This window comes from Ursus americanus, chromosome 4 (assembly GCF_024610735.1).
Source record: "Ursus americanus isolate L20-20 chromosome 4, mUrsAme1.1.p, whole genome shotgun sequence".
NCBI lineage: Eukaryota > Metazoa > Chordata > Mammalia > Carnivora > Ursidae > Ursus > Ursus americanus.
This window is the reverse complement of record NC_142130.1, coordinates 31,360,657-31,383,720: the sequence shown is the minus strand read 5'-3', so window position 1 is coordinate 31,383,720 and position 23,064 is coordinate 31,360,657. Positions and strand designations below refer to the sequence as shown.

General features: G+C 36.8%; 1 protein-coding gene across 4 annotated transcripts in view; it reads left to right on the top strand.

Moving 5' to 3' along the window:
• PAK2 (p21 (RAC1) activated kinase 2) overlaps nt 1-23,064 on the top strand; it is an 88,945-nt gene that overhangs the window by 44,263 nt on the left and 21,618 nt on the right. For all 4 annotated transcript variants that reach the window (XM_087861537.1, XM_087861538.1, XM_045812758.2 and 1 more), the window contains 8 exons: nt 13,609-13,709; nt 14,048-14,195; nt 16,267-16,298; nt 16,983-17,090; nt 18,596-18,728; nt 20,352-20,415; nt 22,285-22,333; nt 22,787-22,899. In XM_087861537.1, coding sequence (XP_087717663.1) covers nt 13,609-13,709; nt 14,048-14,195; nt 16,267-16,298; nt 16,983-17,090; nt 18,596-18,728; nt 20,352-20,415; nt 22,285-22,333; nt 22,787-22,899 — 748 coding nt within the window. The remainder of the gene's footprint in view (nt 1-13,608; nt 13,710-14,047; nt 14,196-16,266; nt 16,299-16,982; nt 17,091-18,595; nt 18,729-20,351; nt 20,416-22,284; nt 22,334-22,786; nt 22,900-23,064) is intronic.

Below are 23,064 nucleotides of genomic sequence, written 5' to 3'. Positions count from 1 at the left end.
TACTTTCCCTTCCTTTCCCCCAGAATTATTCATCAGCTGTTACTAACTCAAGGTCCCCCCAAACAAAGGGAGGCTGAAGGTACCTAAGATGGCTCTGATTGCATTTAAGTTTATCAGCTCTTGAGATCTGTAATTAATATCCATTAAATTTTGTTTTTGTGATTTCCAAAGTCTTTCTGTTTTCTTGTATTAATCACATTCAAGATCTAATAACTTTTTAGTGTTAATCTTAAAACTTTATAGGCTCTTATTTTATTTTTTTAAAGAGTTATTTGTATATTTACTTATTTGGGAGGGAGAGGGAAAAGGAGAGAATCCCAGGCATACTCCACGCTGAGCAGGGAATGCTGAGCCCCATGTGGGACTCAGTCCCACAACCCTGAGATCATGACTTGAGCTGAAACCACGAGTCCAACGCTTAACCAACTGAGCCACCCAACCACCCCTACAGTCTCTTCAAACAAACAAACAAACAAACAAACAAACAACTTTGCCTTTCTTATTCGATTCCTATTTTTCTTTTCTCTTAAAAAAAAATTATATTATGGGGTGCCGGGGTGGTACAGTTAATTAAGGTCAGACCCTTGGTTTCTGCTCCGGTGGTCATCTTAGGGTTGTGAGGTCTAGCTCTGTGCCAGGCTCCGTGCTCAGCACACAGTCTGCATAAGATTCTCCCTCTCCCTCTCTCTGTCAAATAAATAAATAAACGTTTAAAAAAAGAAAAAATCTTTGCCAAACCAGGGGTCGAAGGTACTTTCTTATGTTTTCCTAAAAGTTTTACAGTTTAAACCTTTGAACTATCTGGATTTGTTTTTTATGTTTCTATAAGAAGAGATCCATATTCACTTTTTTAAAAAACCAGTGTCCTTGATCTTTCACTGAAACTTTAACCATTTCCCCACCGACCTGCAATAGGAGCCATTATCCATGAGGTTTGCACGTGTGCCAGGTCTGTTTCTGTGTTTGCTTTATTGCATTGGCTTATTTGTCCCTGAGCTAATACTGTACCGCCTTCATTACTATAGCTTATAATTCTTAATACCCGAGAGAGCAAATCTGCCAAGTTTTTCTTTATGATCTTTTGGCCCTTGGCTCTTGTCTATACATTTTAGAATTTGTTTATCATGTACTTTTAAAAAAAGAAAAAACCTGTTGATATTTTTATTGGAATTGCATTGAATTTGTAGAGCAAGATGGGAAGAATTGCATTCAGCTTTGTAGTTGAGAGTAGAGCACCTGCAGAGTCACTTTTTATAGCCTGGTTGGAGGGAGAGAGAGAAAAAGTGAGAGATGGAATGTTTGAAGGGTTGGGTGTCCTTAATTCCTCTCATTCCTGGGGCTCTTCCCTCCCTTTCCAACCCAGCCTCCCATACTTACTGTTCCTTCCTGGAAGCTAACATCTCCGACGTAACTATGACCTGAAGCTTTGAGGATTAGGAGGAAGGGAGAATCCTGTGTGTGTGTATGCACATTCATGCTCCCATGAACACAGAGATCTACCTGCTTAACCACCCCAGCAGTTCTGAACTCGCATTGTCCTGCCTATATTCTGAGTGGCTTTTTCTCTCCTTAGTTTTATCTGAATTGCTTTTCATCTTTAGGCATTCCTCACTCATTTTGTTCCATGATAAATAAAGAGATTTGTCCTAAAAGGGAAGGGCTACAGTTTGTGGTTAGTCTCTCATCTTGAAATAGGAGTCTAGAAGGGAAAAACTGTATTTTTATTTTTTAAAAAATCGTGATTACCCTGATATTTTTGCTGTCTCTAATATAAAGCCTGATCTAGAGATACTCATTTTATGCTACTCAAATTTATATCCCTGTTTCTGTCCTTACTGACAGCTAATGTTTTCATTAAAAAAAAAAAAGTTGGACTGAATTATTCATTATTGGTTAATCAGTGTCACTGGAAGAGTTAAGAAAATTAGAAATTATACTTTTTATGACAACTTGAACAAACTTTTCACATTTTGATACGTATATATCATATGAACCCTGTGAGTGATGAGAGGTAGGGATAAACAAAGCAGATGGTGTCCCTGCCCTTGTGACACTAGCCAAAACTACAGCATAAAATTATGAACTATGGAAAGTGGTAATAGGGATAGTGTAAGATGTCTGTCCTTTCTGGGAAGGCTTCCTAAAGAAGTGACAGTAGAGCTGAAGACTAAAGAATAATTAAGTGAAAATAGGTAGAAGGATTTTAATAGTTAAAATGTGTGTTCTGTGCCTAGAAAAGAGTTTCAGTGGCCCACCTCCGGGAGGGGTCATAGCACATTCATGGAGCTGAGTACGGTCCAGTGTGACTCGAAAGCAGAGGTGGGGGAAAGAATAATAGAGGATGTGTGGAGGAACCTGCAGACAGGAGAAGAAGCTGAACAGGTGGGCAGGGAGCAGGTCATAAAGGGCCTTGTATTCCACGCTACAGAGCTCAGATTTTATCCTGTTTCCTAGGGAACCATTACAGAATTTGAAATAGGGGAAAGACCTGCACACATTTGTCTTAAATAGGAGAGACTAGTAGCTGTATAGAAAGTAGGTATGTTGGAGGCCTAAGACTGAAGTCGGAAACTAGTTAGGTGGATTTTGTAGTAGTCCAGGTGAGAAATGGCTTAACAAGTCCAGTAGTTTTGTTAATAAAGATGGCAATGAGCCGCTTGTCTTGGCTTATTTTTAAAAAGCTCTATTCAGTCAGTGTTGAATGGTATAGTCCTTAGTAACCAAAGCAGTTTTCTCATTATTCAGTCTGTACACACTTTCACTTCTGGTTAGTGATGAAGATGACAGAACTGTAAATATCCCTTCTGGTCTAAAAATTGAATTGTAAGATTAATAAGAGTAACTCATACCCGTCTTCCTATTTTTTAGAGAATATCCTTCTTTGTGACGAAACACAAAGGTTTACTGATTTGAAGCTGTTCTGGGTCAAAGAACAAAGGGGTAATCGCTGATTCTGTTAGAGTAGAAATAGAAGAGTCTTCCTTTTAAAGAGAGGGGGATTTTTTAGCCTTAGTCTTTAGCTCCAGTGTAGCCCAAAAGGTGGTGGCCTTAAAGAATGTGGCAGTGACATACTTAGGATTCTTTTCAAGCACCTTCTGTGTAACACATGACGTAGGGGCCCCACCTCTTAGCTGAAAGTTGCTGCCTGACTTGCTTTATTGTCTGATAAAGTTGGAAAGTGATCCTAAGAATCTTTTTCCCCCTCCTACACTAACAAGTTGTGGGTTTTATTGAAAGAAGTTTCTTTCCCTGATCCATTACTTCCAGCAAGTGATCCAGTTGCCTGGTGAACATCTGTTGATAGATGATCGTGGGGTTTTTTGTTGATGGTGGTCCTTATAGTTCTTGGTGTCCAAAGTTAAAAAGGATTGATTCTTTTTATCTAACAGTTGCTTCCCACAGATTGTTTGATTTGAGACATGCTTCACTATCTTTTTGTTTTAGGTATTTTTTTAAATATCCCTTTCCCTTCCTAAGACAACTAAATACAGGGAGTATTTGTGTGTATGTGTGTGTGTTATATAAAAAGAAATAGATTTTTAGAATATTGGGTCATTTCCTTTATAGGGGACTAATGTATTTAAATGTGTCTCAGGTTCTGCTTAATCATTTTTATTACTTCTTTAACTTTTTATTCTGTACTCCTAATATATGTGAAACTTTTGTGAATATGTGTCTCTAAAGTCAACATTCCCAAGTTGAAAAATATGGCTGGGCCTTAGACACAGATGGAACCAGGAATTCTCTTGCTATATGTCTTGTCTCCTCTTTTTCTGTGTTATCTGGCTTTATTTTTTTAATTTTAGGCTGTTTTTTCTTTGTGTGTTAGGAAACATCCCTCAACATTTCTTAGGGTTTATTTCTTACAATTTCGTTCACTAGTGAGAGACTGATTTTCAGGGTGTTAAGTGTGGCTTAGTTTAGATATTTACTCCTGAACCAAGCTTATTGGCTGGCAGTGTGTGGGGAACAATGGCTGACCTGGCTTGAATTTCATGCCTTCTGTGGACCAGTCATCTGTAATCAGGGCCATTTAAGAAAATAGTATCTTTGTCAGCCGTATGCATATCAGAAGTGGGATGCTGAGCAGATTTTTTTGAAAGAAGAGGAAACAAGTACTTTTATAGTACATGAAATTTGTTTTTCTGTCATCAGTTCAGAGCCATATAAAAAGTAAACTATTAGTTTATAGTTGGTTAATAAATATTTCCTCCTATATGCAGGATATGGAGTTAGAAGTCTAGTGACTTCTAAAGAGTCTCCTAAAGAGAAGTAGAGGGCATGACCTCAGAACACTCATAGTGTAATTGAAAATGAGAGGTTGTTTATGATAGATGGAATGGTGCATTTCAGTAGAGATAGCAAAATTTGTACTAGGCTTAACAGTCGCATTTCCCTCTGCTCCTTGCCACGCCTAATGTGCCCTGTCTGCTTACCACAGATCTCTTGTAAATATGTGTCAAAGAGACCTAAAAAGGAGATGGACATTTGAGCATGAATCTATCATCATTAATCAAAAAAAATAGTATGTTTCCTACTAATGCTAGGTCAGTAGTGTCTTGTAAACAAAGAATAGTGTACAGGGGCGCCTGGGTGGCACAGCGGTTAAGCGTCTGCCTTCGGCTCAGGGCGTGATTCCCGGCGTTATGGGATCGAGCCCCACATCAGGCTCTTCCGCTATGAGCCTGCTTCTTCTTCTCCCACTCCCCCTGCTTGTATTCCCTCTCTCGCTGGCTGTCTCTATTTCTGTCGAATAAATAAATAAAATCTTAAAAAAAAAAAAAGAATAGTGTACAGTAACATTCCAACTGTAGATATGCAGACCTATCAAACAACATGACTTTTAGCTCGTTTATATTAGAAGACTTTCCTGGTTAACAAAGCAGATTGACAATATAGCAGATTGACCACATGCCACTATTTGCTATCCCTCCCCAGACCCTAGTAAAATGACAGTTAAAATTTTTTTTTAATATCACAAGGGCAAAGGGACTAAAAGAAGAGACATAGTAGATGCATTTGAAAGACAGAAGGGTGGAAAAGTGGCATCTGACTAAACTGAACAGATGAGGACCTATCCTAAGCATTCGCAGATTGGGAATGTTCTGTGAGAAGTGAACCGGTTTCCTTGTAAAAATCTCAGAGGCTTAGGATTTAGAGACACACAACATCATGTATGTGTGGTGGGGTGGGGGAGCTATAATACACAGGCTGAAGAAGGGGGGGAATTAATTGAAAGTCTATGTAGGTGGTGTCAGAGGCCCCTTAGGATCCCTTCTTTACCCCATACAGCCAATGAAATATTTTAAGTCCCATCCTCCAGTGGAACAAAAGAACAAACTGATGTTTATATGTATTCAAGGAGAAATTAAACCTGAGAGGCCCCTCATTCTTGTCAGAGGAGTCAGTGAAAGGTGTAGCACAAGAATAAGAAAGGACCGCTAGAGGGGCGGTGGGTGAGGAAATGGGGTAACTGGGTGATGGGCATTAAGGAGGACACTTGATGTAATGAGCACTGGATGTTATATGCAATTGATGAATCACTAAATTCTGTCTCTGAAACTTAAAAAAAAAAAAAAAAGGGAGAAAGGCAGATTCGATGCAAGTTCACATGTTAAAATTTGTTTCCTCTATCCTGCTTTCAGAATACTTTTGTAGCTTGACTCAAAGCCCTCACACTAGATTGGAAGATTTTTCTCTGGATAAACAAATGCCCTGGAAAAAAATACTTTAGGTACCCCACCCCCACCCCCATCTCTAATGAAAAGGCTGACTTATCTCCCAGTTAACTTTTTAATACTTTTCTGTATGAGTAGACAGCAAAGGATTACCAGACATTTGAGAAAAACCCTTAATACAAGAGAGTACAAAACAACAGGGTTTAAAAAAGGAATATAGAAGAAACAGACAATGGAGGTGAAGAAAACCAACCTATACACACAAGTAAACTATATAATCTTCAGAGAGAAGATCAGTGGCATCCATGAAACAAGGAAAATATTCTCAGAGGAAGAACGATCAGAAAACAATGAGAAGAAATTCTTGGGAAATCAACATTTAAGATTACCAAAGCGAACAAAAGATATCAATAGGTGGAAGATGGGAAGATAGTCAAGAAAATTCTCCCAGATTATTAGACAAAAATACAAAGATGGAAAATACGAGAGGAAATATATGATGTACTGATCTAACTAACAGTGAACAAAGAAAATAATTCAAGAAATAATAGAAAAAATTTCCCAGATCTGAAGAATATGATTTCCAGATGGAAGGGACTCACTGAGTACTCAGCTCAATGAAAGAATAAAGACCACATCAAATCATATCATCCTGAGATTTAATAATACCACAGATAACTCAGCAAAACCTGTTAAACTTCCAGTCAAGGTGTGGAGTAACAGGGACCAGATTTACCCTTACACGTGAAAAGAACTAAAACACTGGGAAAAAATATACAAAACAATGGTTTTCATGATGTTGTACATCAGATAATAAAGGAAAACAGTCCCTAAGAGATGGGAAACAATGGAGGTGAAAACTACAATTGACCCAGCTTACTGCCTGGAGTGAGTTGCCAGGCTGCAGCAAAGGGAGGGACAATTAGATGGTCTCCTAGAACTAAGAAAGAGAGCTGGGAGTTGGGAGATGTCAAGGCGGCTAGTTTTTATACACATAGAGAAAGATCTGTAGAAGTCCCCCTTGAGTCTTCAGTAGCACATGTATGTAAGAATTACTGCCCAGAGCTGGAAAAGGAACCACTGGAAATGGTGAGAGGAAACTATCCTCAATGCTCACACAGGGCCCAGAATATTTCCTGTTCCCACCACTCAAAATAAGAAAAGTTGAGTAGAGGTCTTGCCTCAGTAATGGGGCAGAATGAGCTGTAGATTAAGTGTTGCTCCAATTTTGCCTAACAAAACTTTAATACCTCACAGGATCAATGGTTTCTAAATTTGTTTCTCCCCTATATAAGTAAACAGCTAAGAATCACCTATCTGTGTCTCAGAGCAAAGCTCACCGATATTTATAGGAATACAAAAATATCTAGCATCTATCAGGGAAAAATTTTCAATGTCTGGCATCCATTCAGTATTTTCCAGGCATGCAAAGACCCATAATGAATAAAATCCATAAGTTAGAATCAATCCAGAAATGACACAGATGATGAATTAGTAAGCAAGGATATTAAAACGGTGAAATAATTGTATTCCATGTTGAAGAACCCACAGGAAAGATTCAGCATATTTAGAAGTAGCAGTGGAAAACAGAAAAAAGAACAAATCAAATCAAAATTCTAGAGATTCAAAATACGATGGACAAGATTAACAGTAGATTAGAAATTTCAGAAGGAAAGATAAGTGAATTTGAAGACCATGGCAATAGAAACCATCTAAAATGAAACTTATAAGAAAAAAAGTGAAACAAGTGAATAGCTGCGGGACAGACTGCGTGCAGAGCTAATTAAGTGTAATTGAAGTCTCCAAAAAATGGGAAGGGGAAACATTAGGGGAAAAAACGCTTTAAAAAGTGGCTGAAAACTTTACACATTTAATGAAAGCTGTAAACCCATAGATTCAAGAAGTTCAGTGAATACCAAGCACAAGAAATACGATGAAAACTACACCACAGCATATAATCAAATTGCTTAAAACTGGTGATAAAGAGAAAATTTTAAAAGCTTTCAGACCTTTGCCTCAATATTCTGTGAACCTAAATCTGCCCTAAAAAATAAAGTCTCTTAGAAAACAAACAAAACTTATTGTTGTAAGCCAAAAAATAAGCTGCTAAAAAGAAAAGACACATTACATATAGAGGAACAAAATATGACAGTGGATTTCATGGAAGTAACAGTGCACCTCAGAAGGACAAGAAGGAACATCTTTAAAGTACTGAAAGGGAAAAAAAATCTGTCAACTTAGAATTCTGTACCTTGTGAACATATCTTTCAAAAATGAAGGGAAACAGACTTTTTTAAATGTATAAAGGCTGAAAGAATTTATCACCAGCAGGCCTGCCCTATAAGAAATGTTAAACCAGATTATTCCGGCAGAAGGAAATGTTGTCAGAACTGTGTATCTACATAAAGGAATGAAAATCACTGAAAATGACAAATATTTTTTATCTAAATCTCTAAAAAATAACTGAATTTTTAAGAAATGAAGTACTGATACATTCTATAACATAGATGAACCTCAAAAACTAAGTAAAAAAGCCATTTACAATAGACTGCATGTTGTGTGGTCCTGTTTATATGAAATAGCCAGAATAGGCAAATGTGTGGTGACAGAAAGATGAGTGGTTGGCTAGAGCTTGGGAGGGGGAGAGGGAACAGTAAGAAGTGATTTCTAATGAGTACAAGGTTTCTTCTAGGGATGATGACAATGTCCACAGTTAGATGGTGGTGATGGTTGCACAACTCTCTCTATATAATAAGACCTAGATGAACTTTATGGTATATAGAGAGTTATTGCTTAATAAAATAACAAAGGAGATAAAAGGGAATTATAAAAAATACTTAGTCAAAAAGAGGAAAAAGAGAAAAATAAAAACAGAGAATAGAGACCATTAGAAAACAAATAATGGAATGGTGGATTTAAACCCAGCTATATCAGGGGTGCCTGAGTGGCTCAATTGGCTGAGTGTCTGACTCTTGATCTCAGCTCAGGTCTTGATCTCAGGGTTGAGTTCAAGCCCTGCATTGGGCTCCACACTGGGCATGGAGCCTACTTAAAGATAGATAGATAGATAGATAGATAGATAGATAGATAGATAGATAGATAAAGAAAGTAATCACATTAAATGTAACTGATTTAGACATCCCAATTAAAAAGCAGAGGTTATTCAATTATTAACTATATGCCATCCACAAGAAATCCACTTAAAAAATATAAAGCCACAAAATAAAAGGAATTTTTTTTTTAAGTATGCTAACAGTGAAAAGAAACCTGGACTGGCTAAAATCAGATAAAGTAGATTTTAGAGCAAAAAACACTGCTGTAAATATTTAAGGGATAAGGGTAGGGAATAGGTTATTTTATAATGGTAATAAGGTCTGTCTGTCAAGAGGTTATAATAGAAGAGTAAACATTTTATGCACTTAATAACAGAGCTTTGAAATACATGAAACAAAAACAGATATAATTTTAAGGAGAAATAGACAATTCCAGTTATAGTTGGAGATTCCAGTATACTTCTCTCAGTAATTGGTAGAGCAAGTAGACAGAAAATTGCTAAAACTATCAATCTACTTTGACCAGTTGACATTTATAGAACACTCCACCTAGCAGAATACACATTCTTTCTAAGTGAACATGGAACAGTTGCTGAGATAGAGCACATTCTAGGGAGATTTTTATTTTTATTATTTTTATTTTTTTTTAAGATTTTATTTATTTATTTGACAGAGATAGAGACAGCCAGTGAGAGAGGGAACGCAAGCAGGAGGAGTGGGAGAGGAAGAAGCAGGCTCATAGCGGAGGAGCCTGATGTGGGGCTCGATCCCATAACGCCGGGATCACGCCCTGAGCCGAAGGCAGACGCTTAACCGCTGTGCCACCCAGGCACCCCTCTAGGGAGATTTTTAAAAGCCTAATAAATGTAGAGAGATTCAAATCACACAAAGTATATTTTTTTTTAAATTTTTTATTATGTTATGTTAGTCACTATACAGTACATCCTTAGTTTTTGATGTAGTGTTCCATGATTCATTGTTCGCCTATAACACCCAGTGCTCCGTGCAATACATGCCCTCCTTAATAGCCATCACTGGGCTAGCCCATCCCCCTACCCTCTCCCCTCTGAAACCCTCAGTTTGTTTCCCAGAGTCCGTAGTCTGTCGTGGTTCATTCCCCCTTCTGTTTACCCCCCCTTCATTCTTCCCTTCTTTCTCCTACTAATCACCCTACTATTTCTTATGTTCCATAAATGAGTGAAACCATATGATAATTGTCTTTCTCTGCTTGACTTATTTCACTTAGCATAATCTCCTCCAGTCCCGTCCATGTTGCTGGAAATGTTGGGTAATCGTTCTTTCTGATGGCTGAGTAATATTCCATTGTGCTATATTATTCTTAAAGGGTATCCAGCAAGGGGACCTAACAATTATAAATATCTATTCCCCCAACAGGGGAGCAGCTAGATACACAAGCCAACTCTTAACCGGAATAAAGAGACATATAGGTAATAATCCATTAATAGTAGGGAACCTCAACACTCTGCTCTCAGCAATAGACAGATCATCTAAGCAGAAAATCAACAAAGAAACAAGAGCTTCGAATGACATACCGGACCAGATGGACCTCATAGATATGTACAGAACACTACACCATAGAACAACAGAACACTCATTCTTTTCGAATGCACATGGAACTTTCTCCAGAATAGACCATATACTGGGTCACAAAATAGGTCTCAACTGATACCAAAAAACTAAGATTATTCCCTTCATATTTTCAGACCACAATGCTTTGAAACTAGAACTCAATCACAAGGAAAAATTTAGAAGAAACTCAAACACTTGGAAACTAAGAACCATCCTGCTTAAGAATGATTGGGTAAACCAGGAAATTAAAGAAGAACTTAAGCAGTTTATGGAAACCAATGAGAACAAAAAACACATCGGTCCAAAACATATAGGACACTGCAAAGGCGGTCCTAAGGGGAAAATACATAGCCATCCAAGCCTCACTCAAAAGAATAGAACAATCTAAAATGCAGTCCTTATATTCTCACCTTAAGAAGCTGGAGTTGGAACAGAGGAACAGGCCTAACCCATGCACGAGAAGGCAGCTGATCAAGATTAGAGCAGAGATCAGTGAATTAGAAACCAGGAGTACTGTAGAGCAGATCAACAAAACTAGAAGCTGGTTCTTTGAAAGAATAAATAAGATCGATAAGCCACTGGCCAGACTTATTCAAAAGAATAGAGAAAGGACCCAAATTAATAAAATTATAAATGAAAGAGGACAAATCACACACCCATATATTCTATGAGCACAATATAATTAAATTAGAAATCAATAACAGAAAAATCTCTAGAAATATTTGGGGGGAAAAAACCCACTTCCAAATAAATGAAGAAATCCAAAGTATACTTAGGAAGTATATTAAATGGAATGAAAATGAAAATTCAAAGCATCAATATCTGTATGATGCTGCTAAGGCAATGCTTAGAAGAAAACGTGTAGTATTAAGCACCCATATGAGAAAAAAAGATTTTAAGTCAATGACTTAAGCAAAGCTATCTTAATAAACTAAAAGGAAGAGCAAGTAAGATCCAAAGTAGTAGAAGAAAAGAAATAACAAAATTCAAAGCAGAGATCACAAAATAGAAAAAATAGAAAAATCAATGAAACCATAAGCTGATTTACTGAGAATATCAATAAAATGGATAAACCTCTAGGCAGACTGGAGGGGGGCCTGGGGGGGCAGCACAAATTACCAATATTGAGAATGAAAGAGTTGGCATTTACAGATATTAAAAATGATAAGGTGACAAATTCAACATGTTAGATAAAGTGGGAAATTTTCTCGAAAGACAAATTTTCAAAGTTCATTCAGGAAGAAATAAGTAACCTGAAAACACTATGTCTCTAGGGAAATTTAGTTTGTAGTTATTAACCATCCACAAAGAAAATGTCAGACCCATATGGCTCCATTGGTGAATTCTGCCAAACATTTAAGGAAGAAATATCAACAGTTCTACATAATCTTCCAGAAAATTGAATGCAAAGGAATAATTCCCGATTTATTTATTTGTTTTTAAGATTTTATTTATTTAGGGGCATCTGGGTGGCTCAGTGGGTTAAGCATCTACCTTTGGCTCAGGTCATGATCCCAGGGTCCTGGGATCCAGCCCTGCATCAGGCTCCCCATTCAGCTGAAAGCCTACTTCTTTTTTTTTTTCTTTTCTTTTCTTTTCTTTTCTTTCTTTTTTTTTTTTTTTTAAGACTTTATTTATTTATTTGACAGAGACAGCGAGAGAGGGAACACAAGCAAGGGGAGTGGGAGAGGGAGAAGCAGACTTTCCCACCAAGCAGGGAGCCTGATGGGGGTCTCGATCCCAGGACCCTGGGATCATGACCTGAGCCGAAGGCAGACGCTTAACGGCTGAGCCACACAGGAGCCCTGAAAGCCTACTTCTCTGTCTCCCTCTGCTGCTCCCCCTGCTTGTGTGCTCGCACTCTCTCTCTCTCTCTGTCAAATAAATAAGGTCTTAAAAAAAAAAAAAAGAGATTTTATCTTTTTATTTGACAGAGAGAGAGCACAAGCAGGGGGAGCCACAGAGGGAGAGGGAGAAGTAGGCTCCCCACTGAGCAGGGAGCTTGATGCAGGATTCCATCCCAGGATGCTGGGATCATGACCTGAGCTGAAGGCAGACGCTTAACCGACTAAGCCACCTAGGTGCCCCTCAAGGCTTATTTTTGTAACTGTCAAGGCATGCTGATATTGGCATAAAGATAAAGAGATCATTGCAGGGGCCCCTGGGTGGCTCAGATGGTTGAGCGCCTGCCTTCAGCTTGGGTCATGATCCCAGGGTCCTAGGATTGAGCCCCGCACAGGTCTCCTTGCTCAGCGGGGAGCCTGCTTCTCCCTCTCATTCTGCTGCTCCCCCTGCTTGTGCTCTCTTGCTCTCTCTGTCAAATAAATAAATAAAATCTTTTAAAAAAGAGAGATTATTGCAGCAAAGTTATGTATCTTTGGCCCAGGCATATATGGACAATATGGACAATTGATTTTCAACAGTGGTTCAAAATGGTTTTGACCTTCTAAATAGCAACACTGGAAATTAGAAGAAGTTCTGAGGGGGGAAAGCATTTTCAACCTAAATATATATAGTCAAGAATTATCAAGGGGTAAACCAAAAAGAAGAGAACAGAGTATCCAGAAAATAGATTCTAGCAAGGGTGAAAGTGAAGGAATGTCCTAGGACAACAACTCTGGCAGAAGTCTAGGCATAACCTACTGCAGATTAAAGCAGGATCTGAGAGCAAGGCGGGGGCGGGGCGGGGGGGGGGACGAATGTGTTTGAATTACGGAGAATATTATTGATAGATGTGTGTCAGAAATGTAGCAAAAATAATTGGTAGAACCATGGAAAAACCGGAAAGCATTAAGATGTAGCAGTTATTAACTTTAATAAAAAGAGGAAGGGCTAGAGTTGCTCAGAAAGGTGGCATGCTCATTGTAAACTCTTTGTTTATACAATTTGTACTATCTACACGGTCATGGCAATATAAGTTCTTTTGGGATGAATAGGGCCAAATGGAAATAGGACTTGATAGACTTTGTTTTCCAGATTGCTCAGTATCTAAGTGTAGGCCTCTGTTTACGAGAACCAGTGTTCTAAAGGGCTGTTTCTTCTGCCTTGTGCTCTTTTATTCGGCACCAGTCCAGGTACCTCTTTAATCAGGACACAGACGTGGTTGTCCCCACTCCTGCTTGAAGACAGAATAGGTTACTTTTATCAGTTTCCTGTCAGCCAGTGTCTTTAGGGGAAATCTCTTCTAGAATAACTTTGTTCCTAGTCTGTTCTTCGGAGAAACATGATTATGAGTACCTTTATTGATCTTGTTTAAATAGGCTGATTCTTTTTTTAATGCCCTCTAGGAAGTAAGAAGAAAGAAAAGGAACGGCCAGAAATTTCTCCTCCATCTGATTTTGAGCACACCATCCATGTTGGCTTTGATGCAGTTACTGGAGAATTCACTGTAAGTTTACCCAGTTGGGACTCATTTATGTATCAGCACTCAAACCTTTTTTTGCACTATTAAGTTTCAAGTTAACTTTTCTATCCACATATTAACTGTCAATCCTTAGTGCTTTTCTCTTCTTATAAAAGTATTTGTGGTTGGATGTATCTTTTTCTTAGGGAGCTGAGCCCTTCAGTTAGAATTATGCAAAATCGATTTAGAAAAATAAGACATTTTAAAATTTAATCAAGGCTACAATTGATTGGCTTGTTTTTTATGTGTCTTGTCTTTACTTCTGGAAATTGAATTTATTGGAGCAACTCAAAATAACTAATTTCTGAATATCTTTTTGTTAGGGCATGCCAGAACAGTGGGCTCGATTATTACAGACCTCCAATATCACCAAACTAGAGCAAAAGAAGAATCCGCAGGCTGTGCTGGATGTCTTAAAGTTCTATGACTCCAACACAGTGAAGCAGAAATATCTGAGCTTTACTCCTCCTGGTAAGATGTCCTACTGTGGTAAAAGGCTGATTCAGATGGGATTGCAGAATTGTGAAGCACACCTGGATGATTGCTTCTGGAAAAATAAAAAGCTAAGCTATGGTTCTTGTCTCTATTGTTGCCCCTGTGTAGATCTGCCTTTTGTAAACTGATTGGGGCAGGTTTTATGCATAATTTGAAGGCCGGGGGACTGCGTTAATCTCTTAGTTTTGTCAAAGGTGGATGTTCTGGCTTTTTGTTTTTTCGTGTCACTTCTTTGGAATGACTCCCAGCAATAGAAGAGAAAGGCGCTGATGTATAGGCATGTTCATACTAGACATATGTTTATTGTTAGCAGGACAGGAGGAGGGTTGTCTGCTATATTACATATACAGACTTTGAAGTAAAAATGTTTAAGTCCATTCAAAAATTGAAAAACTTACCAAATATATAAACATAAAGTAAGCATTAGAACGAAAAGATTTTATACCTTGGAATTAGAGTATCATTAGGTAAGAATTGGAGTATAGTGGGTTTTTAAAAATAGTTCATTTGTTCAAATCAGGATCAGAATAAAGTCCATATAGTACAGGGGCGCCTGAGTGGCGCAGTCGTTAAGCGTCTGCCTTCGGCTCAGGGCGTGATCCCAGGGTCCTGGGATCAAGCCCCGCACAGGGCTCCCTGCTCCTCTGGGAGCCTGCTTCTTCCTCTCCCGCTCCCCCTGCTTGTGTTCCCTCTCTCGCTGGCTGTCTCTCTCTCTGTCAAATAAATAAATTAAAAAAAAAAAAAAGTCCATATAGTACAGTTGATTGCTGTATCCCTTTTGATGTTTAGGCTCCCTCACGTGGATTCTCATATTCTTTGCCTTGAAATTTATTTGTTGAAGAAACAGGGCCATGGGTCCTATTTCCTTCAGTGGGTTTTGCTAATTACATCCCCAGGGTGTCTTTGTGTTTCTCTGACCCCTAAAATCATACATGTAGTTTTAATTAATTGTATTTAATTTGATTACATTTTCAGAGAAATAAGGGCTGTGCTCAAGGAAAAAATAGAGACCACTTGGCCGAATGATCTTGACTTTTTTACTTAGATCTTGACCTTTACATCCTTAGCAAAAAGGTCAGACTTGTCCCTAGAACTTTTGTGTCAATTAGTAAGTCTGTATAAATTAGTATTTTTTTTAAATCAGTGTTTGAGCAGAAAATGGTATATTCTTTTCACCCAATATTTTATATTATATACTTAATATATATGTTACAGTTATGTTAAATATATACCTTTAATATAATCATATTTATAAATATATATTTATATGTACTTATGTATATATAAGTATACATATGTATATATACGTTTATATTATATACTTATACAAATAACAAATATAAATATGTTTTATATGTTATGTTAATATATATGTTAAAAATATAGCATATTATAATTACATAATTATATTAATATTTAGCATATATTAGATATTATATAATGTATATAAAATGTAAAAATCTCTGGACCTTTTGAAAAGTAAAACAAAACAAAATTTGCTCTTCTAAACTCCAGAATGAATGTTCTGACGTTTAGTCTTCATGAACTGTGTTTTTGCCTTCAGGACTATGCTTTCTTATTGATAAAATTTATGTCAAGAATTTTCTTTTGCACAATTGCTGTTGTCTGAATAGTTGCTTTAAGAGTCTCCATAGACAGTTTTTTTTCTGGAGAAAGTATTGCAATGAATAAACTTCAGTTTTGTTTTAATAAATACACATTGAGAAGTATAGTTACAAATGTTTCTAATAAGTTAAGTATAGTTCACATGCTATAAAATTCACCCATTTGAGGTATATAAGTCAGTGATTTACAGAGTTCCATTAAGATTTGAGATTTGTTAGCACAATCTTGTATAAATTCACATTTGAATACTGATATTGTCATTTTTCTCAAGGTTTACTTCATCTTAAAATGAAATCAGTCTAAGAACATTTTACTTGCTCTGCTTTGTATTTTCTTCTCTTTATTTTTTTTCTTCCCTTTATTATATAGAAGTTATTTTTGGAATTGTTGACTTAGCATTTTTTTTCCGTTTTGTATTCAGAGAAGGATGGCTTCCCTTCTGGAACACCAGCAGTAAGTTAATACATTACTTCTTGTAGCTCTTGTTCTAACTTAAGTTACCTGAAACAAATCTTGGTTTTTATTTAGCTTTCTAAAATAAATCACAGCCATCAGAAATAAATAACTACTTAATAAATTTTAAGCTAGCCACTTAAGCAAATTGATGAAGCAAATAAGGAAGCCATATTAAGTAAATAATTTCTTCAATTAGGAAGAAACAATCTCCTTGAGGTATATGAAGACAAAATGCAGTAATATGTAAAGTACCTACCCAGCACACACCTGGCATGTAATAAGCTCTTTATAAAGGTTAGCGTCTTCTTTTATTTTATCAACCACCATTCTTGATGGTGAATCTAGCTCTCTTAAATGACCGAAAATGACTCTGACTTATACAAATCCTAGAGGATCTTTGTTTTCGGTTTTAACAAATAAAGTGATTATTTCCCTATGGGGCTTGTTTAAGGGATATAAAATTCTCCACCTAAAAAGTACAGATTTTCTCTTAAGAAAACTTGATATTTACTGTGATCCTTTATTTCATAAACTTTTCTGTAAGTTACAGAATTGCCTTTACTTTTGAAGTGATTAGAATAGAACCAATGAGGTTTTATAGTTTTGAAATGAGCTATTAAAGAAATCTATTATTGTTATATTTGACTTGGCTTCCTTGCTTTGCTCACGTGATTAATGCAGCTGAGTACCAAGGGATCAGAAACGTCAGCAGTCGTGACAGAGGAAGATGACGATGATGAAGAGGCTGCTCCCCCTGTTATTGCCCCACGGCCGGATCATACAAAATCAGTGCGTGTCTGAGTAACTGGACTGCGGGTGTGTGGGCGTGTGTGCTTTTAAAAAAACAGCAGTCTGTATTTGACTGCCGGTGATTGATTTTCAGAAGCCCTCAGTATGGGGGAAATTTGACGAAGAGATCTTAACCTAAAAATCATTCATCAAAAAATTTGAAAATTAAAATTAAATGACTTTCTCAACAGTTAAAATAGTTAGTTACCTCATTGTTTTTCCTTTCCATATTACACCTTCTCTTCCAGAGAATTCATCTATTTCTCTGGCTTTCTCTGTTTATCTCAGTGCAGATAACTACTATATCTAACACTTAAATCTTCTTACCCAAGTTGTGTATATAATCTCCCATTTTACATTTCTCTTAAAGCCTTGGTGTCATTCAGGAGGCTGTGGAGAGTGATAGGGAAGAATTTAAAAAATAATAACCTTAGAGAGAGAAAGAGTCCTGTCTCCCTGTACTAATACAAGGGAAGGGGGGCAAGGTGCTATGCAGTGGAGTGCTGGCACAATCAGCAGGAAGGGCTCCGAGGGCTGCTGCTGGGTCCTGATCTAACGAGAGAGGGCTCTGTTCTTGCTTTACCTCCTAGAATTGGCTGTTTAAAATGAGACAGTAGCACTCTGGGTATTATATAAGACTGATGAATCACTGACCTCTGCCTCTGAAACCAATAATACATTATATGTTAATTGAATTTAAATAAAAATTTTAAAAAAGAATACATAAAAAACAAAAAATGAAATGGTAGAGATCATCTTTGGGTGTAAGTTTTTATAAGAATTAATAGTTAATTCAACATCATGGTTTCCGTAATTTTGCTCTTTCTCTTTTGTAGTAAGAACATGATTTTTAAATTTGTGCTTCTTTTTGCTTCATTGCTAGCATATCATTTTAGATCTAGTTAAACTTAAATTTCATTCACAGATCTGCTATTTTGCTAGACAGACTTCTAAAATCTATACATCGTGTGTTAAGTGTTTAACATTTATTCATCTTAGTTACAAGTCTTTTATTAAGTCTGAAAATATTCTCTTTCTTTAGAACACTGGAGAAGACTAGTTTTGAATAAAAAAATCAAAGAACTGAATAGTGGTTTCTGGAAGAAATTAGTATTTGAGTTGGTTGACTGAGTAAAGAATATCGCCCTCCCCTGTGTCAGTAGGTATCATCCAATTCATTGAGAGCCTGAATATAACAACAGGTGGAGGAAGGGCAAATGTGCTGTCCTTGCTCAACCTGGGACATCCATCTTCTCCTGCCCTCAGACGCAAGGGCTGGTAGTTCATGGACCTTCAGAGTCAGACTGAATTACACCACTTACTGTCCTGCTTCTCCAGCATGAGAAGGCAGATTGTGGGACTTCCCGGCCTCCAGAACTCCATAAACCAATTCCTATAATAAATGTCTTCATATATGTCTATTTAAAAAAAACTGAATAGTGTACCAGTAAGAATACCTAAAAATATTTTTCCTCGGATCTCAGTAATTAACTGTCTCTCTGCAGATTTATACACGGTCTGTAATTGACCCTATTCCTGCACCAGTTGGCGATTCTAATGTTGATAGCGGTGCCAAGTCTTCTGACAAACAGAAAAAGAAGACCAAAATGACAGATGAAGAGATTATGGAGAAATTAAGTATGTTACCTACATTTTACATTGTTCTTAAATTATTAATAGCTCTTGAAACATTTGGCTCAGATGGATTTTAATTTATACCTTATGTTTTGGTTTAAGACATAAATAATAAAGTGTTTCCTCCTAGGAACAGTAGTTTCAGTTAAAATCTGGTGAAGCCAAAATCATACTCTGATTTGCTTGTTTATTGTGTGTTGACTATTGAGTAATATCTGCAGTGATCAATACCTTTGGGAGCAATACTTTTTCCCAAAGGGCCAAATCTAAGGGTCATGGTTGGAAACCTTATCAAAGGAAGTTTGTATATATTTATACATACTTACAGTTTCTTGGTATGAGAATACAAACTGTTCCCAAATAACTAAACAATATGGCCTTCCTGTATAGATATATGTGTAAACATTAAATGTATTTTTTTTTCTCTTCTCCCCTTTCATCCATTAACTATCATTAGCCTGAATCAGCCATTGGAAATAATGTACACAGTGCCAGGGAGAGGGTAGCAATAATGTCCAATTACAAGTCTAAAGCAACTATAGTTACAAAGAACACTGATATAGAGGGATCAAGGATCAAGGAAAAATACTATAGCTAAAGAGGCTATAGACCTGAGATTGGGTACTTATATAAAACTGGATTATTTGTGTGAGTTTCCTTAATATGATCATATCTCCTTTTACCTTGAGCAAGTGAGAACTTAGTGTGGTTTTCTTATGTTTTGACTTAGTTAGTGGTAGTAAGAATATGTTGTTACAGTTTTATGTCCAAATCCTAATTATAAAAACGTTTCTTGGTTGTGACTTTGTGAACTTTCCTAAAACAGATGTATGATTAATTCATACTAAAGTAATCTTCATAGAAATAAGTGGTTTCCTAAATATATTGGAAGATAGAAGGTATATGGAAAGAGTCAAAAAAGCCATTGGGGTTATTCATTTGGATCTCATTTATATATTATTTATGATAATAAGTGGTTTCATAACTTACCGTTAGTTTAATACATTTCAGTGGAGTATGAAAAGTAGAATGACCAACCCATCCTTCCCCAGAAATTTTCCAATTAAGACTGAACATCCCACATTCTGAGAACCCCTTTATTCTCAGGCAGACTAACAACAGTTGTCGTTTTAAAGTGTGTTTATTTTTGAGAAAGTGAGAGGATAATTAAGACATTAGCGAGGAAGTCCAACCTCATGGAAATAATATGTCTCCTTGTTTCTGATACTTTCTTATTAAGTTTCATTAGTGTTCTGTGTTTGAAATCTACGTGATTTTTGAAACTTAGTGTTGTGTTTGAAAACCAGTGTTCTGGGGCGCCTGGGTGGCACAGCGGTTAAGCATCTGCCTTTGGCTCAGGGCGTGATCCTGGCGTTATGGGATCAAGCCCCACATCAGGCTCCTCCGCTAGGAGCCTGCTTCTTCCTCTCCCACTCCCCCTGCTTGTGTTCCCTCTCTCGCTGGCTATCTCTATCTCTGTTGAATAAATAAATAAAATCTTAAAAAAAAAAAGAAAACCAGTGTTCTAAAATCAGTAAAGTTTATTAAAAGGAAAATGGTATTAATTTATAACTTTAAAATGCTTGACTGAGCTTTCAACTTCTTGTTGTTTTTTGTTTAAAATAGGAACTATTGTGAGCATAGGTGACCCTAAGAAAAAATACACAAGATATGAAAAAATTGGGCAAGGGTAAGTTATTTGTGACTATATTAAATAGTACGTAATAGTTCCTGGGTATATAGTATGGTATCTCTTCTGCCTGTTGACATTGAGCACTTACAGCATTCGATGAGTGGTATTCTTGGATTGGTGTAAATAAGTAATGCATTTATTTCTGCATGCTGTTACAAAACTGTACTGTTGAGAAATGACTGTACATTGTTTTTTTCTTTAATGGTATTTCTCATTGGTGGTTAAGAGATTAGGTGGAAAAATTGACCACCAAATACAGTTGAAAGACAATAAGAACATTTACTACAAGATGATAGGCAATAAAAGTATGTATTTATTCACATCATTGAATAATGATTGATTTTGTCCAGTAATTTGTATTTTTTTTTTTTAAATATTTTATTTATTTATTCGACAGAGATAGAGACAGTCAGCGAGAGAGGGAACACAAGCAGGGGGAGTGGGAGAGGAAGAAGCAGGCTCATAGCGGAGGAGCCTGATGTGGGGCTCGATCCCGTAACGCTGGGATCACGCCCTGAGCCGAAGGCAGACGCTTGCCACCCAGGCGCCCCCAGTAATTTGTATTTTTAAACTACACTTAACTTTGTTTCTGTTGCCTGGGCGCAAATGAACATCTTGAATTTTTAATGTTATTAATCTCTGGAAAGTATTCTGTGAATTTAGAAAGAGAGCTTGAGTCTTTTGAAAACTTCCTTATGAATTTCATTCTAAAAACTAAACTTACTGGGGTTTCTGGGTGGCTCAGTCAGTTAAGCATCCGGCTCTTGATTTCTGCTCAGGTCATGATTTCAGGGTTGTGAGATCAGCCCCTCATGGGGCTCCACGCTGGGTGTGGAGTCTGCTTAAGATTCTGTCTCCCTCTGCCTCTCCCCCTATCTCTACCTCTCTTAGAAAAAAAAAACAAAAACTGAATTTCATTGCATAAGTGGTTTAATAACAAAAATTGAAAATAATCTTAATATTCTTGAGCATGATAATGGATAAATTATAATATATTGAATAATAATAATGATGAAGGAACAAGTATAAGGCCTATCCTAAATCCAATGTTGAATTAAAAAAGCAAATCTCAAAGCATAAAATGAAATAAAAAATAACTTAAAAAAATTAAAAAGCAAATTGTAGAAAAATTCATACAATGAAACCATTTATAAGAAGTTTCAAAATTGGGGGCGCCTGGGTGGCACAGCGGTTAAAGCGTCTGCCTTCGGCTCAGGGCGTGATCCCTGCGTTCCGGGATCGAGCCCCACATCAGGCTCCTCTGCTATGAGCCTGCTTCTTCCTCTCCCACTCCCCCTGCTTGTGTTCCCTCTCTCGCCGGCTGTCTCTATCTCTGTCGAATAAATAAATAAAATCTTAAAAAAAAAAAAAAAGAAGTTTAAAAATCATATTGAATATATTTTATAGTGATACACACCTATGCCCTCGATAGTTAAAGTGTAGACAAATGCATGGAAAGGATGCACATCAACTACAGAATAAACACCAAATACCCATTACTTTTGGGAGGACGGAAGGATGCCTTTGGAGAGCACATGCAAGGACTTTAAATTTATTTGTTGGTTTTTGTTTCTTAAGCAGGGGAGTGGATCCATGAGTATATATTACTTTTTTCTTTCCTTTATCTTTTTCCTACATTTTTGTAGGTATGATATTTATGACAAATTTCTAACATAAGTTTTGGGCACAGGGATTGCCTTTTTCTTATTTTTTCCCCATTTGTGTTTCCTTTTACTGCTGTTTAAAAATGTTAAGTCTTAAATGTTCTTTAATCCTTTTCCAGTTGTTCTAAGTATAAAGTCTTTAGATATATAAATGATAATGATATAGAAACCTTAAATCTGGTTGTGTCTTTTTTCCCCCTAGGGCTTCTGGTACAGTTTTCACTGCTACTGATGTGGCATTGGGACAGGAGGTAGCTACTTTTTCATACTTCTGGGTGTTACCATTAGCTTTTAGTATAGAAGGAAACTAGATAAACCTGTGAATAATCAATAGGAATCTTTTTTTCAGTTGAATATGTTGAAAGAATTACTCTATAGCACTTTTCTTAATAGGGGTAAAAAGAAGGAATTATGCATTGAGTTTCATAAATAAGCAAATATTTAAAAAATTATTTTCCCAGCTTGGAATGAAAAGAGGATTAATTCCTGGCATTGGTTTGACCTTGGGTTGGTTAATCAGCTTCGGGAGAAATCTAAAAGTAATGAGGCTCTGTGTATTACAAAGCATCTACCTGGGAGTAAGTTACAGGCTCACTGTATAATACAATAGATACCCAGTACATTAAATTATTACCTGATTGGTGTTTGTAATTTTCTAAGAGAATTAGGAGACTTGTTCTGATTTTTTTTTGTTTCCTTCATAGGTTGCTATCAAACAAATTAATTTACAGAAACAGCCAAAGAAGGAATTAATCATTAATGAAATTCTGGTGATGAAAGAATTAAAGAATCCCAACATTGTTAACTTCTTGGACAGGTAAATATGAGTATTTCTTAAACAGTGGGACAAAAATGTGGATATTTTACGTCTCGTGGTTTGGGGGGCTAGCTCAAGCACTTGAATTAGACCAGAGTAGGATATCAGTGTTGAAAAGTAAGCTTGAAGGAGGAAGAGAGGTAAAAGTAAAAATGGCTTGTTGCA